This window comes from Panthera uncia, unplaced genomic scaffold (assembly GCF_023721935.1).
Source record: "Panthera uncia isolate 11264 unplaced genomic scaffold, Puncia_PCG_1.0 HiC_scaffold_1627, whole genome shotgun sequence".
Taxonomy (NCBI): domain Eukaryota; kingdom Metazoa; phylum Chordata; class Mammalia; order Carnivora; family Felidae; genus Panthera; species Panthera uncia.
In genome coordinates this window covers 1-15,290 of record NW_026058280.1, presented here as the reverse complement: position 1 = coordinate 15,290, position 15,290 = coordinate 1, and the positions used below count along the sequence as shown (strand labels likewise).

The 15,290-nt window shown below is 41.9% G+C and overlaps 1 protein-coding gene across 1 annotated transcript; it reads right to left on the bottom strand.

The window, feature by feature from the left end:
* Positions 1–11,959: 11,959 nt before the first annotated feature.
* On the bottom strand, positions 11,960–15,284 carry LOC125917257 (FAST kinase domain-containing protein 5, mitochondrial-like). Its single transcript, XM_049623509.1, has one exon. It carries the CDS (start codon positions 14,668–14,670, stop codon positions 12,226–12,228), a length of 2,445 nt encoding a protein of 814 aa, XP_049479466.1. The 5' UTR covers positions 14,671–15,284; the 3' UTR covers positions 11,960–12,225.
* Positions 15,285–15,290: the final 6 nt, after the last annotated feature.

The following is a 15,290-nucleotide window of genomic DNA, read 5'->3' as shown; positions in this document are numbered from 1 at the left end:
TTTATTATTTTTCTTATCTGACAGACTAATGAGAGATGGCACATTTTTCTAATTTTAAACCATCTTTTTATTCCTAGGATAGGCTCTATGTGGTTGTGGCAGATTGTTCTTTAAATGTTTTTCAAATTCTACTGAATTTGATTGCTCATATTTAATTTTAGACAAGATATTACTGCCCATTCATATACACTTATAAGCCCAGTACTAGGCACTGGAGTATGAGATAACAATTAAATGGTCAGGGAATGCGTGGGTGGCTCAGCTGGTTAAGTGTCTGGGCTCAGGGCATGATCCCACAGTTCGTGAGATGAAGCCTGAGTCAAGCTCTGCGCTGGCAGCACGGAGCCTGCTTGGGATTCTCTCTCTCCCTCTCTTTCTGCCCCCTCCCCTGCTCCCGAGCATGCTCACGCTCTCTCTCTCTCTCTCTCTCTGAACATTTAAAGAAAAACTTAAACAATGAAATGGTCAAGTGGGGAAACTATTCTGTATGATATTGTAATGGTAGATACGTGACATTACACATCTGTCAAAATCCACATAACCATACAACTGAATGATCCTTAATGTAAATTATGAACTTCAGTTAATAATAATGTATCAATATAGGCTCACCAATTGTAACAAAAGTGCCATGCTAATGCAAGATGTTACTAACAGTAGAAACTGGGTGCAAGGTAGAGGAAGTATATGAGAACTCTCTGTATTATATGCTTGATTTTTCTGTACACCTAAAACCACTCTAAAAAAATAAAGCCTACTAATAAGAAGAATGGGGGAAATATGACTGAAACAAATGAAAAATGGAGATCAAATTGAAACAAGGTACTGTGCCATGTAAGAAGAGTGGCAGACCCTTTTTAAAACATCTTACAAATGATAGTATGTTTCTTTGGGAAATAGTGATGTCCAAATACTGTAGGATTCTATAGGGCTCTGGCTTCCATAAAGGTCTTGTGTGATCTTAGCACCTCTCTGGTTCCCACACTCCTGATCTTTTAAGGTCAAGTGCCTCCAGCCTTAATGCTTAATCTGGAAAAAAAGAATGGCTCAACATACTGGAAATGCAGACAGCCTCACCCAGGAAGGCTCTCCACAGCCCTGCCTGGGAAATGACAGGTTACATGATGAACTCTCACAAATATTTATTTACTTACAAATTTACTCCAGTAAATACTTAAAAATGAGAGCCTCCTTTTCCAAATTTGGCATCTCAGTACAAGAGAGACTGGGTCTGAGTATAACCTAGGGGCCATGCATTATGGCTAAACTGCCCTGCTGTTCAGAGAAGTAGCCTGGAGCCAGACAACAGAGGTATTTATAAGACAGCAAGATAATACAGGTTTATAAGCAGATAATATACATGTAAATTCTATGGCTGGCTCAGTCAGTAGAGCATGTGATTCCTAACCTCAGGATCGTGAGTTCGAGCCCCATGTTGGGTGTAGAGCTCACATACATACATACATACATACATACATACATACATCTATCTTTTAAAATGGGATGCCTGGCTGGCTTAGTCAGTAGAGAATGTGACCCTTGATCTTAGGGCTGAGTTTGAGCCCCATGTTGGGTATAAATATCACTTAAAAATAAAATCTTACGGGGTGCCTGGGTGGCTCAGTTGGTTAAGCATCCGACCTTTGATTTCAGCTCAGGTCATGATCTGGTGGCTCATGGGTTCAAGACCCACATGGGGCTGTGCATTGACAGTGCGGAGCTGGCTTGGGATTTTCTCTCCTCTCCTCTCTCTGCCCCTACCCTGCTTGTGCTCTCTCAAAATAAATAAACTTTAAAAATTAAAAAATAAAATAAAATGTGTAAAAAAAAAAACCATACAAGTCAATTTTCATTACAGTGATTTTTTTTAAACAAAATATTTCAGATTAAAAAGGTAAAGAATATAGTAAACACTCTTATACCCACCACCTAGATTTAGTAAATGTAAACATTTTGCCACATTTGATTCTCATTTCAGTGTTAAGAACAAAATTGAAAAGATACAGAGGTGCCTGGGTGGCTCAGTTGGTTGAGCGTCCAACTCTTTTTTTTTTAATTTTTTAAAATGTTTGTTTATTTTTGAGAGAGAAAGAGACAGAGTGCAAGCTGGGGAGGGGCAGAGAGAGGGAGACACAGAATCCGAAGCAGGCTCCAGGCTCTGAGCTGTCAGCACAGAGCCCAACGTGGGGCTCAAACCCACAAACTGTGAGATCATAACCTGAGCTGAAGTTGGACGCTCAACCGACTGAGCCACCCAGACACCCCTATTGAGCATCCAACTCTTGATTTAGGCTCAGGTCATGGTCTCATGGCCAAGTCTGCATCAGGCTCTGCACTGATCATGGAACCTGCTTAAAGATTCTTTCTCTCCCTCTGCCCCTACCCCACTGGAGCTTGCACTTACCACAGCTCTCTCTTAAAAAAAAAAAAAAAAAAGATACAAACAAGAGCCACCACTAATCCTATTTCCTCTCCTTTTTTTTTTTTTATCAAGAGATAAGCTCTATCTGAAGCTCAGTGTCTCTCATTCAAATCAGCATTGGTATGCAGTAGTCTTGTATATTTTTACCGTACCTTAAGGGTATTATAACAGGCACACCATGTCACGACTGGCTTTCCATTCAGCATGATTCATCCAAGGTTTTCCATGCTCAAATGTGGATTTCTAGTTTACTCACAGCATTCAACTGCACGACTAAAACAGCTTGCTTCTCCATTGCTCTATTACCTATGTTGTTTGTAATTTTTCACTATGAAAAAATGCTGCAATAAATATTCTCTACAAGTCTTGTGAAAGGAAATGAAAGAAGAGAAGGAAAAGGAAAAATAAACGAAATGGTCCTGTCCTCAAGTCTTGAGGCACGATGGACCTCCTTCCAACAGTGATTATGGAATGTAAGAGTCTATAACAGAGCTCTCTGCAAATGACATTCAGAGTAGGGAGGATGGTCTAAGTGAATGTTTTTCAGTTTGTGGTTTTGAAATCAAGTTATGGGTTGAAGGAAAGAAATATTAACTGAAAGAGAATATAAAATATCAAAGTGCACATAATATGGAAATTATTTCATGAAACGTTTTTTTTAATGTTTATTTCTGAGAAAGAGAGAGAGAGAGGTAGCAGCAGAGGGGGAAGAAGGGGGGGGGAGAGAGAGAGAGAGAGAGAGAGAGAGAGCGAGCAAATGAATCCCAACTCAGGGCTCAAACCCACAAACCACAGGATCGTGACCTAAGCCACCCAGGTGCCCCTCATGAAACTTTAAGATTTTTAACTAATCTCTATACCCAAAGTAGGGCTTGAACTCACAACCCCAAGATCAAGAGTTGCACGCTCCACCAACTGGGCCAGCCTGGCACCCCTACCTTCGTGAAAACTTTGCTTCAGTTTTATACAAATACATATAACAAATTATATACTAGATCCAATATAAAATTTCTTATTGTGGCTTTTGATGAAAAAAAAAGTAAGAATACTGGCCAAAAGTATACCCAGAATTCAGGGAAGAATTCACAGAAGTAATGTCTGAATTGGAGACAGCTAAGACACATGCCTGACCTCATGACAACTCTGAGATGGGACAGATACTACAGACTAATCGTACATTGGACAACATGTGCTGGACTATGGGAGCCAGGAGGTAAGAACTGGAACAACAGGGGAAGGACACTAGGGAGAGGGACCTGTAGCAGCAAAGGTATAGAGATGGGACTGTGAGACTGGTTTAAAAAATGTGGAATATGCCGCTCAGCTAGAAGGGGAAGAGGAGGCAGGGCTGGAGAGGCAGGTGCACTGAGATGGGCAGGGCTTTGAATGTGACGCTAACGGGCTTTAGACTACTTCACTTGGTGGTCTGAGGCAGTGTTTTTTCCCCCAAATTGCAGATGAAGAATCAAGAACTCACATTACTGAGACACAGCCAGAATTTTAAAAAATTCAGTAGAATAGAGTCAGAGTGTATCATACATGAAGGCGGGCAGTGTTTTATGAAACTTGTTTCATATATAATTGAAACTGTATTTCTATCAATCTGAGTTTCTTCCTTAAGTAATCTCTATACACCACGTGGAGCCTGAGCTCACGACCCCAAAATCAAGAGTCACATGCTCTGCTGACTGAGCCAGCCAGTCACCCCTATTAGTCTGGGTTTTGATGTAAAAGACATTTCTTACTAAGTTCTGCAGTAAAAAAAAGTTTGAAAGCTACCGGCCAGAGGGAAGTCATAGAAGGCTTACAACCTGGGAAAGAACTGACACTAATGAAAAGCCTGCCATTAACCTCCTAGATGACAAAGCAGTTCCGAAGCACTTAGAGGCAATTCACCCTTCAAGGGGTTCCAGCTCCCTCTATGTACTACCTCAGGGGCTATCTTTGCAAATGGCTTCCTGAAGGCATCAAAGATGAGTATCAAAGTACAAACTACTTAGAAATAAACTAGGAATCTTAGTTTCTCCCTCCCTGGGCATTTTCTTCCTTTATTGTTACCATTTTTTTTTTTTTTTGAGGGAGGGGTATTCTTAAAGAGGAGGAAGGAGTAAACTGAACTATGTATAACATATTACAATCTTACAAGGATTTCAAAGCTACCCTCCAAAGAAGTCTTTTTTTTTTCTTTAAGTAAACTACTCCCAAACATGGGGCTCAAACTCACGACCCTGAGATTAAGAGTTGCATTCTCCACCCACTGAGCTAGTCAGGCACCCCGAAGAAATCTTTTCTTTTCGGAGATTTTAATTAAACTTTTTATTTTAAGATCATTGCAGATTCAAGTGCAGTTGTAAGAAACAATACGGAGATTCCATGTACCCTTTAACCAGTTTTCCCTAATGGTAACATCTTGCATAGCTACAGCACAGCATCCCAACCAGGAAGCTGGCAATGATACAATCTGTGATCTTATTCAATTTCCCCAGTTTACATGCACTCATGCATGTTTGCCTGTGTATTCAGTTCTATGCAATATTATCGCCATGTATGGATTTGTGTAATCACCACCACAGTCAAGACAAAGGTTCCATCACAAGAATCCCTGGCACACTCCTCTAAGAAGCCTTTTATCTTACAGATTTTATTTTCTTCTTATTATTATTATTTTAGAGAGAATACAAACTGGGGAGAGGGAGAGAGGAGGAAAGAGAGAGAATCTTAAGTAGGCTCCACACTCAGAGCAGAATCCGACGCAGGGCTCGATCCCACAGCCTGGGATCATGACCCGAGCTGAAACCAAAGTCAGGCTTGCAACCGACTGAGCCGCCCAGGCGCCCCTGAAAATTTTACTTTCAAGTAATCTCTACACCCAATGTGGGACTCGAATTTACAATCCCAAGATCAAGAGTTGCATGCTCTACCTACTGAGCCAGCCAGGATTTAGGTGCCCCTAAATCCAAATCTCTATTACCATGAAAGTCTTAAAATTCTTTACCCAGATCTAAGACCAAAAATGGGTTTCTAGGGTCAAGTGAAAAGTCCAGTGAATCCCACTACCCACACCGTAAGACATATTTGAGTGACCCGTTTATTCTTGGTGTACCTGCCACTAAAATGATAAATACTGTCTATGAAGAAAAATCACAAAACTATATATAAAATTTTAGAGACACAAAACAGAAGTATTATGATCACACATTTGTTAAAAATCTGTATTTAGGAATATGTACACACGAATAATTTGGGAGGTAATGGTGGCCATGCAGAAATTTAAAATATGCAACAGATTAGAGTGGTGGGCTACTCTATTTTCCCTTTTGTGTGTTTAAAGTACATGTAAGTAGTTAAACAATTGCACTGGGTTCCTGGGGTACAGGAAGACATCCGAGAGGACCAAGGCTCTAGATGCAATGTTCAGGGTATTTCTTGCAGCTTAGAGTCCCTATAGAACTGGATGACCAGGTGGAGACAGACCTTTCTCCTCTGCTTCCCCGGATGCAGGCTGAATAAGAGAAAGGGAAAGGGAAGGGCTGGGAAGGGATCCAAAGGTAGGGTGATCAACCATGCAGTCTATCTTGGATTAAGGGCTTTTCCAATGCAGAACTTTCTGTGCTAACACCAGAAAAGTCCCAGGTCCCAAAGTGGAACCAGTTGGTCACCCTATCTGGAAGGTTTCAATCTGTGCTTCCTTGGAGCTTGAAGCAGCTAAGTAAACCTTTTTGTGGTTGAGGACTCAGAACAGGGGGGTAGGCAAGTGTGGAGGCATGATTCAGAAGAGAGTAAGGTGACCATGACACTTTCTGAACACCTTAGCATCCATTTTCCTTTGGCCTAAAAAGTGCCATAGCTGAGTTATACAACCGGATTTTTGAGTCTCACAAAAACGTAATGGAAAGTAATTCTGGCAGATAGACATATTTTAAAGACTAGGCTCAAACAGGTTACAGAGGGAAAAAAAGAAGAAAAGATTACCTGTCAAAAAAGAGAAAAGCATTTAACCTCATAGAGTGGGTGGAATACCAATGCACTGAGCAATTTTACAAATTGGGCACTTCAGCTTTTACAGAAGTACAATACTTCTTATAATTTCTAAATTGAGTTACTTGTCCATCCATGAAAAAAAATGTGACTTGTGTGCATTTTTCTTAGAGCTGGTTATAATGAAAGACAGCTGTCCCCGCACATCCCACACAGTCATCCACCAATGAGAGGTGCACAGAAGACCAACCAGAACACAGGTGTGCACCCAGAAGTTTGCAGCTTGCAATCTTAGGTGCTTGGAGCCCATTTACCCTTCAAGGGCTTAATATGTGCAAGGCATACTGCTAGGCACAGGTAGATACAACTTTTAAGAAACGCATAGGCTCAAAACAAGGCACAGATGGGTCTCTTAATTTTAAGAGACCCACAGTCTCAAAACAAGGACATGAACCAAAGATTCTAATACCACTTACTCATCACCTTAATAGCAGTGTCAGCAAAATTCTATGGAAACCCAGCTGAAGCAGCTATGCTCTTCATTTACAAACCTGACCCTTGAACCTTATTCCATCTGTTCTTGCCTCTCTCCTGAATCCTCAGCTTATCTCTGACTACTGGACCTTTCCTCAACAGGTAAGGAACATTCAAGTTTCTTCTGCCCTCAACAGTCCCCTCAAAAAACCTTGCCGAGGCTCAGCAGGTTGAGCGTTCAACTTCAGCTCAAGTCATGATCTCATGTATGGTGAGTTCGAGTCCCACATTGGGCTCACTGCTCTCAGTGCAAAGCCCACTTTGGATCTTCTGCCCCTCCTTGGCTCACACTCTCTCAAAAATAAATAAACATTAAAACAAAACAAAACAAACCTTGCCGTGGTGCTGTATTTTTCTCAGTGTTGCAATTTAGCAAATAAAGATAAAAAGTATCCACTTAAATCTGAAAACAGATAAACAATGGATTATTTTCTTTTAGTACAAGAATGTCCTATGTATTATTGTGACCTACGCTAAAAAATTCTTTATTGCACATTCAGCAAACTCAGAAAGGAACTTCCTTAACATAATAAAGGGCATTCATGAAAAACTCACAGCTGATATACTCCATGGTGAAAGACTTAAAGAATTCCCCATAAGCTCAGAAACAATTCTATTCAATTTCATACAAGAAGCTCTCACTAGTAGGCAAGAAAAATAAAAAGGTGGAAAGTAGAAAGAAAAAAGCAAAACTCTCTCTATCCAAAGATTATATGATCCTGTACGTAGAAAATCCTAAAGAATCAACACACACACAAAAACTCTTATAGCTAATAATTAGGCAAAAATGCAGGATAAATCATCCATATTTCTAAACACTAGCAACAAGTAATTCATAAAGATATACAGACAAAAAGTCCATTTACAATAGCACTAAAAAGAATAAAATGCTTAGGAATAAATGTAACTAAGGAGGTACAAGACTTCTACACTGAAAACTGTAAAATGTTACTGAAAGAAATTAAAGAAGACCAAAATAAATAGAAAGCCATCTCTGTTCATGGACTAGAGACTCGGTATTGGTAACATTGAAAGATGCTAGGGGCACCTGGCTGGCTCAGACAGTAGAGTGTGTGACTCTTGACCACAAGGTCGTGAATTCAAGCCCCACACTGGGCATGGAGAAAAACAGGAAGGAAGGAGGGAAGGAAGGAAGGAAGGAAGGAAGGAAGGAAGGAAGGAAGGAAAGGAGGGAGGGAAAGATGATAAGCACCATTAGTCACTAGGGAAATACAAATCAAAGCCACAATGACATACCACTCCACACTCACTAGGATGGCTATTAAAAAATAAAACACATGCATGCATGGATAGCTCAGTCGTTTGGGCCTCTGATTTCAGCTCAGGTCACGATCTTGCAGCTCATGGGTTTGAGCCCGCATCGGGCTCTGTGCTGACAGCTCAGAGCCTAGAGCCTGCTTCTGATTGTGTCTCCCTTTCTCTCTGCCCCTCCCCACTCATACTCAGTCTCTCAAAAATAAAAGAAAAAAAAAAAAAAGAAAACACAGAAAATAACAAGTTTAGCAAAGATGTGGAGAAAGTGGAACCCTAATACCTTGCTGCTAGAAATGTAAAATGGTATAGCCACTGTGGAAAAGTCTGGTAGTTCCTCAATAAGTTAAATATAGAATTAACATATAACTCAGCAATTTCACTCCTAGGTATATACCCAAAGTACTGAAAACAGGTGTTCAAGTAAAACATGCACATAAATGTTTACAGCGGCACTATTCACAATAGCCAAAAAGTAGAAAAACCCAGTGTCAATCAACTGATAAATGGGTAAGACAGGGTATGCCCACACAACCCACTGTTATTCAGCTGTAAGTAAGGAAGTACTGGTACATACCATAACATGGATAAATCTTGGTAATATTACACTAAGTAAAGGAAGTCACACACAAGAGGTTACATATTATATAATTCCACTTTTTGGAAATATCCAAAATAGGCATATCCACAGAGACAGAAAGCAGATTAGTAATTGACAGGGTCTGGGGTGGGGGCTGGGGGTGCGGTGGGTGTGGGGGGGGCGTGTGTGGAATCACTGCTTAATGGGTATGGAGTTTTCTTTTGGGGTGAAAAAATGTTCTTGAACTAGATAGTGGTGATTGGTTGCACGACACCATCAATGCACTGTCACTGAATGACACACTTTTCTACAAAATGGCCAATTTTATCTGTATTTTACCACAAAACATTATCCGTTACTTATCTGAAATTCAAACTTAACTAGACATTCTGTGTTTCATCTGGCGATCCTAGTCTCACTGTGCATCCTGCTCAAGGTTCCCCTTCTCTTCAAAAGTTCTCAAGGAATTGTGTCAGCATTTGCAACCCATTCCTTAACTCTCATTATTCAACAGGAGTGTCTGGCTTTTGCCCTAACAATCCAACTCAAACTGCTATTGTTAATGCCATCAGTGATGTCCAAGTTGCCAAATTTACTGGAGATTTCTGGTTCTTGCCTTAACTGCTCTCTCCCCAGCAATTGACATGATGCAAATCGTCTCCTTTTTGCAATATTCTCCTTTCCCATTGGCTTCTGTGCAGCAAAAATTTAACTCAGCAGGTTTGGTCTGTTCAAATCCTGCACATTCCAAAAAAACTGGCCCTTCACCAGCTCCTTAGGGATAATCTCTAAACTCTTTGAACATCCTTCATGTTAAGACTGTCTGCATACACCTGAGACCTTGGGTCTCAGTTTATACCAGACAGTTTATACCAATAGTGGGGGCCTTGGGCCATGCTTTATCAGTTGGCCCTCTGAGAGGGATGGGGACCAAATGAGGTCAGCCACGTGGGTACTCCATGCCTACATGACAGACCCCCCTCAATAAAAACCCTGCGCAGGCTCAGGTGAGCTTTCCCTGGTCGGCAGTACTGGTAAATGTTGGCATCATTGCTGGGATGAAATTAAGAGCTGTCCACATGACTCCACCGGAAGTGGACAACCAGAAGCTTGTGCCTGGTCTCTCCCAGACTCCACACTATGCGTCTTTTTCCTTTGCTGATTTTAATCTGTAGCCTTTCATTGTAATTAAACTGTAACTGTAAATGTAACAGCTTTCCTGAGTTCCGTGAATCCTTCTAGTGAGGGTGGTTTGGGGACCCTTGACAAACTTCTATGCTACCATTTTTCCTGAAGTCTAATTATATCTTCTTTTGTTATCTTTACCACTGGGTCCCCTTTACTTGGTCCTCCCTACCAGAATACCAGAATGCTGGTATTCTATTCTTGGTATCTTCTCTCCCCTGCTCCCCAACCCACAATAACCTCCTTCCCGCCTGTCCCAGGCAACTTCACTCACTTGTGGTTCTGACAGCCACCTGTCCTCATCCCCATTTGAGACCCCAGCCTGGAGATTTCTGCCTGGAGGCTCATCTTAGCATGACCAGCACAGATTAACCCTCTAACCAAACACCTCTCCTGCTTTGGTTCCAATTTTAGTTGAGGACTCCGTATCAATGTAGGCACCAAAATCATCATCCCCTAATTCACCCAATTAGCAAGTCTTGCCTTTTTCCCCTTCCAAACATCTCTGAAACTCAGACTTGCCATTCCATAGTTCTGGCCCTCATTATCTCTCACCTGAGCTGTTGTACACATTTGTGAAATATTCTGATGTATCTCATGCACCCCCACCCCCAATCTAGTTCTATTATTTTAACCTAACCGTTCTACAACATGAATCTGCCCAGTTATGCTGACTTAAAACTCCTTTAAAAAAAATCCAGTCCCTACAGACTTAGGCTCTTTAGCAATGCCGTTAGTTGTGACCCAGATCTGCTCTACCTCTCTAGCCTCACCCTCTGCCTTCTTTCCACCCCAACTCTCCAGCAAAGCCCAGCCACTCTAAATTCCCACACCATACTCACTAAACATTATCATCTCTGTGCCAGGACCCATTCAAGGCACCGGAGACAAATTAACTAGTTAACTAGACAAAGTTAACTCAAAGGGCCACCTTCCAACAGGGAAAGTAATAAGTAAACACATAAAGAGTAATTTCTGATGCTGAGTGCGGTGAGGAAAATGAAACTGAAGATGACAGAGCACAAACACAAGCCACTGGGAGTACTGTTTTAGCACAGGCAGGGAAGCGGGCTTTGAGAGGAGGCCTAAATAATGGGGGCAGGGATCCTTTTTAAAATTCTCACAGATCCCAAATGTTTACAAAGGTTACTTGTATTAAGTTGCATACAAATATACAGAGTCTATGTATACAATCTCTTTATGCTTGCAACTCTAATGCAACCAAACCTGAAGCCCACCTCATGGGAGGCAATGCATTTCCTTCTTGTCTGAGTTACTTGTCATGAACAACGTTCTGCCCGGTCATCAGATTTGGGAATCAATGGCCCAACAGGCAGTCATTTAATTCTACTCTTCTAAGTCCAATTTTAGAGAGACAATATCCCAGAGGAAGGGTGGGGAGAGGGAGAACTTATTCAAGAGAAGTAGAAATGCAGAAGAAGGGGGGCTAAGAGAATGACATTAATTAAGCTAAGATAATGACATTAATCCTGGCTGTTTAAAACAGGAAGAACCAGCAACTAAGGACAACCAACCAAATCTAAAGGAGAATGAGACTTTAATTTTAAAGGGTGTGAAGAGAACATGGTTGGTTGTGGGGGGGGGGGAATCTTGAAATGTAAATTAAGCTGTAAAAGATCCTTATTTTTTTAAATGTTTATTTATTTACTTTTTACTTTTGAGAGAGAACACAAGCAAGGGAGGGGCAGAGAGAGGAGACACAGAATCTGAAACAGGCTCCAAGCTCTGAGCTGTCAGCGCAGAGCCCGACATGGAGCTTTAAACTCATCAACTGTGAGATCATGACCTGAGCCGAAGTCGAATGCTTAACCGACTGAGCTACCCAGGCACCCCAAAAGATTCTTATTTTAAAATAAAGTATATGAAAACCATTTTTTAAAAATTAGCTTTGACAATGTCTGACTACCCTTTTATCTTACAAATGCAAAATAATCATGAGATAAGGCCAGTAAACAGATGAAGAAAAATAAGACAGGACTTACTTGAAAATAGGGAATTTACGATGTTTATTAGTTACCTGCACAAATTAGCAACAACTTGTACAATGGGGCCAGGTTACAATTAATTCATGTAACACACAAACGTCACTCTGCCATTGACAAGAGCACAACTAAGTCTCTTCAACAGATGATTTTATTACCAAACCTACATGCTGGCTTTTGTAACTGTTTCCCAGCACCTTGCATAGTATACCTCGATAGCCTTTATGAGTAACAATGTCCCTGAAAGCCCTTCAGAGAGCAGAGGTGAACACTTTCTCATGGAGGAACATCAGCTTTTCTAAGCGAGTTCGTTTCAACAGTGGGAGCCATTCCCAGTGGGATACCTCTACTACACGGTACCCAAGCCGATTCAGCTGCCGCCTCTTCATATTGTGCAGTCCAAGCAGATCCCTGGAACCATAGCAGTACTGGTTTTTATTTGTCAACTGAATAGCCAGCTTCACTTGTGGGGCCTGCGTGCAAGCTGGGGGACAAGGGCCAGCCATCTCCATAGCCCCCAATCTGTCTGCCACATTGCAAAGGGAGGTCCCCGAAGGTATAGGTGCGTTCTCTAACTCCCTTTTCCGCTGTTCAGTCTCTGATGCAATCTCTCCCTGGAAACATTCTCTTGATTTCCCTTTTAGTAGCTGATTCATCAAATCATCTGTAATGCTGACTCCCACATGCTTAAGCCTTAATTTGGCTTCATCCTTAATTGGTATGGCTTCTTTGTTAAAGGGTAATGGCTTCATGTTAACATCAAGCTGGACCTCTAAGTCAGAAGATCGGGTATGAGGCAAAATCATATGGTGTTTGATGTACTGGGGCCCACCCAACATGTTCTCTAGTAAAAAGAGAGCTTCCAGGAATTCAGGCTTTGAGCACATATCCTTCCTTGCTAAATTCCACAGCATTTCCGACCCCTCTTGCTGAAGGTGAGCACTAAGACGATTGCCTCTGTAATCTAGACACTCGATGCCAACTGTACCATCAAGAGTATATAGCTCCTTAGTGAGTTCAAACTTACTTCTCTCCTGAGCTAACTTGACGAACCCTGGACTCAAAGCAAAATTGATGAGCTCTAATGGAAAGTACTCAGAGAATGCCAGGCCCAGCAGGCAGGTGAGCAGGTGTTCTGGATATCGACTGAACTCAGGCATCTTTCTGTGAATCTCATTTATCAGGCTAGAATAAAACTCTTCTGTATTGGGTGGCTTATAATTCAGAGTTCCAAATGACCACAGAATCTTGGCAACATCTTTACTTCGGCAATATGCCACCCTTGGAGGCAAAGAAGCAGCCACAGCGTTCATTATCCCTTCATCCAGGATGCGTAAGGCTGAGCAAGCAAGAGTCAGGTGCATGACACCCTGAACTCCTAGAAAAGGGATTCGCTGAGGAGCAATCTGGCCAAATTGCTTCATGAAATTTCCGTGATCCACGTGAGTGAAACGGAACATCTTAAGAATATTCACTAAGGCATAACTGCTCAGATGCTGCATGTCAGCACAAGCCAAGTCTCCAATTCTCCGCATGACGTATTCAGAGAGATTACTACTTGATTTAAAGAACCCCAAACAGATTGTACCAACCTCCTCTAAGTTGATCAAATCTATGTACTTGAGAATCAATGATTCCAGTTTTTGCATTAGGTCTTGGGGTGCCTGACGACTTTCACCTATAATATAAATTAAGTGAATCAGCTGGGACAAGGATAGGTCTTTCCAGTGCAGATTAAGATAACTAAAAAAGATTTTTAAAAACCGAGGTACTCTGCGACCCAAGTTTCGCCAGAGATCGGCCACCAAGAGAAGTTGATCCAGACTCATCTCCCACACCTTACTGCAAAATCTGATTTCATACACACCTAGCACTGAATGCGAGTGAGGGATTCCCAAACTGACAAAGGCCTTCAAAATACTGATCAACTCCGGGACATCAAAGAACTGTATGTTTTTCACACTCAGCTGGCAGAGCAAAGCAAAGCTGGTGCTGGACAGCAAAACAGGATGCTGCTCTGCAGGCAAAGAGCTCAGCTTACAGAAATAATCAGCAATGACTTGAGGCTGGAGATTATCTTGATGAACTGTGACTTTGTGCAAAATTAATTCACCTTCTGAAACAGACAGGGGCTGGCAAGTCTCAGATCTGTTATAGCTGTGAAGCTGGTACTCTGGTCTTAGCTGTAGGAAACCTCGGGGGTCTTCAAAGGAATCAAAAATTTCTATATTGTCTTCAACTCCCGCAGCCCTGTGTGAGCCTGGCTTCAACGTGCTGGCCTTAGAGGCAGAAGTCCTGCTGAATTCCAAACCTGGGAAGGTACTGCTGGTCGTCAGGATCCTCTGAGAGGAGGAAATGCTATGAATGTTCTCAACTTTTTTGGCAGGATGGCAGAAGCCGCTGTGTTCTGGAGGCTCCTGTCCCCTCGGCTGTGTGTAGCTTCCCACATTCCAATATGTCACACTTTGGGCTGTGCTGTAGGCAAAAGGACTGCAAAACGCTCGATATCCTAAAGGTTTTAACAACTTGAGAGTGGCTGTTGTTCTGGTGTCAGTACTGATCGTTTTGGCAGTCAGAACACAGTCCTTACAGGTTTGTCCAGGCAATTTCTTGTTTACATGGTGCTTGATTAGAGCTGGACAGGGAGGCGTTCCACAGAAACTACCTGGAAATCTTCGGCATATCGCAAGAGCCATGGGTCACAAATGACTGGGCCAGAATTGGTGGTGCCAGATACTGAAAAAAGGGTAGATGAAGAATAAGTGGCTTCCACCTATCACAATACCAAAATTTACACATTATAAGAAATGGATTAAACTACATTGCTGTCCACTCAAGTGAGTTCAATGCTAGTGAATGCCCAAATGACAAGACAGCATACATCAAGGCTACAAACTGCTTCTCCTTGATATCAATGCATAAAGGGCCCACTTGGGAGAATAAGAAAGTTGGTTAAAGCTGCTGCGCTAACAGCAAAAGTAAAAAGCGGGACCTGATATAAAGTTTAATTCATTATACCCACAATAACCCTCCTTGTTCCTAAGCATAAAACTTCTGACTACAGAATTGTTTTCTAATGCTCATTTCCCACACCTTACTCAACTGTTTTCTGATGCTGCTCCTGCACCTGCCAGAAGATGCCTATTCTCCTGTCCAGGCGACTCATCACAGACTTTGAACCACTATCGCAGAGAGGCACGCATTTAGGACATATACTCAAAAACTCATTTTGGTGGCAGAAGGCAGCAGCCTGAAGCTCTGCTGTCAATTCATGGGTGGGAAGCAAAAAGCATCTCAAAGCTGGGCTCACGGTTCA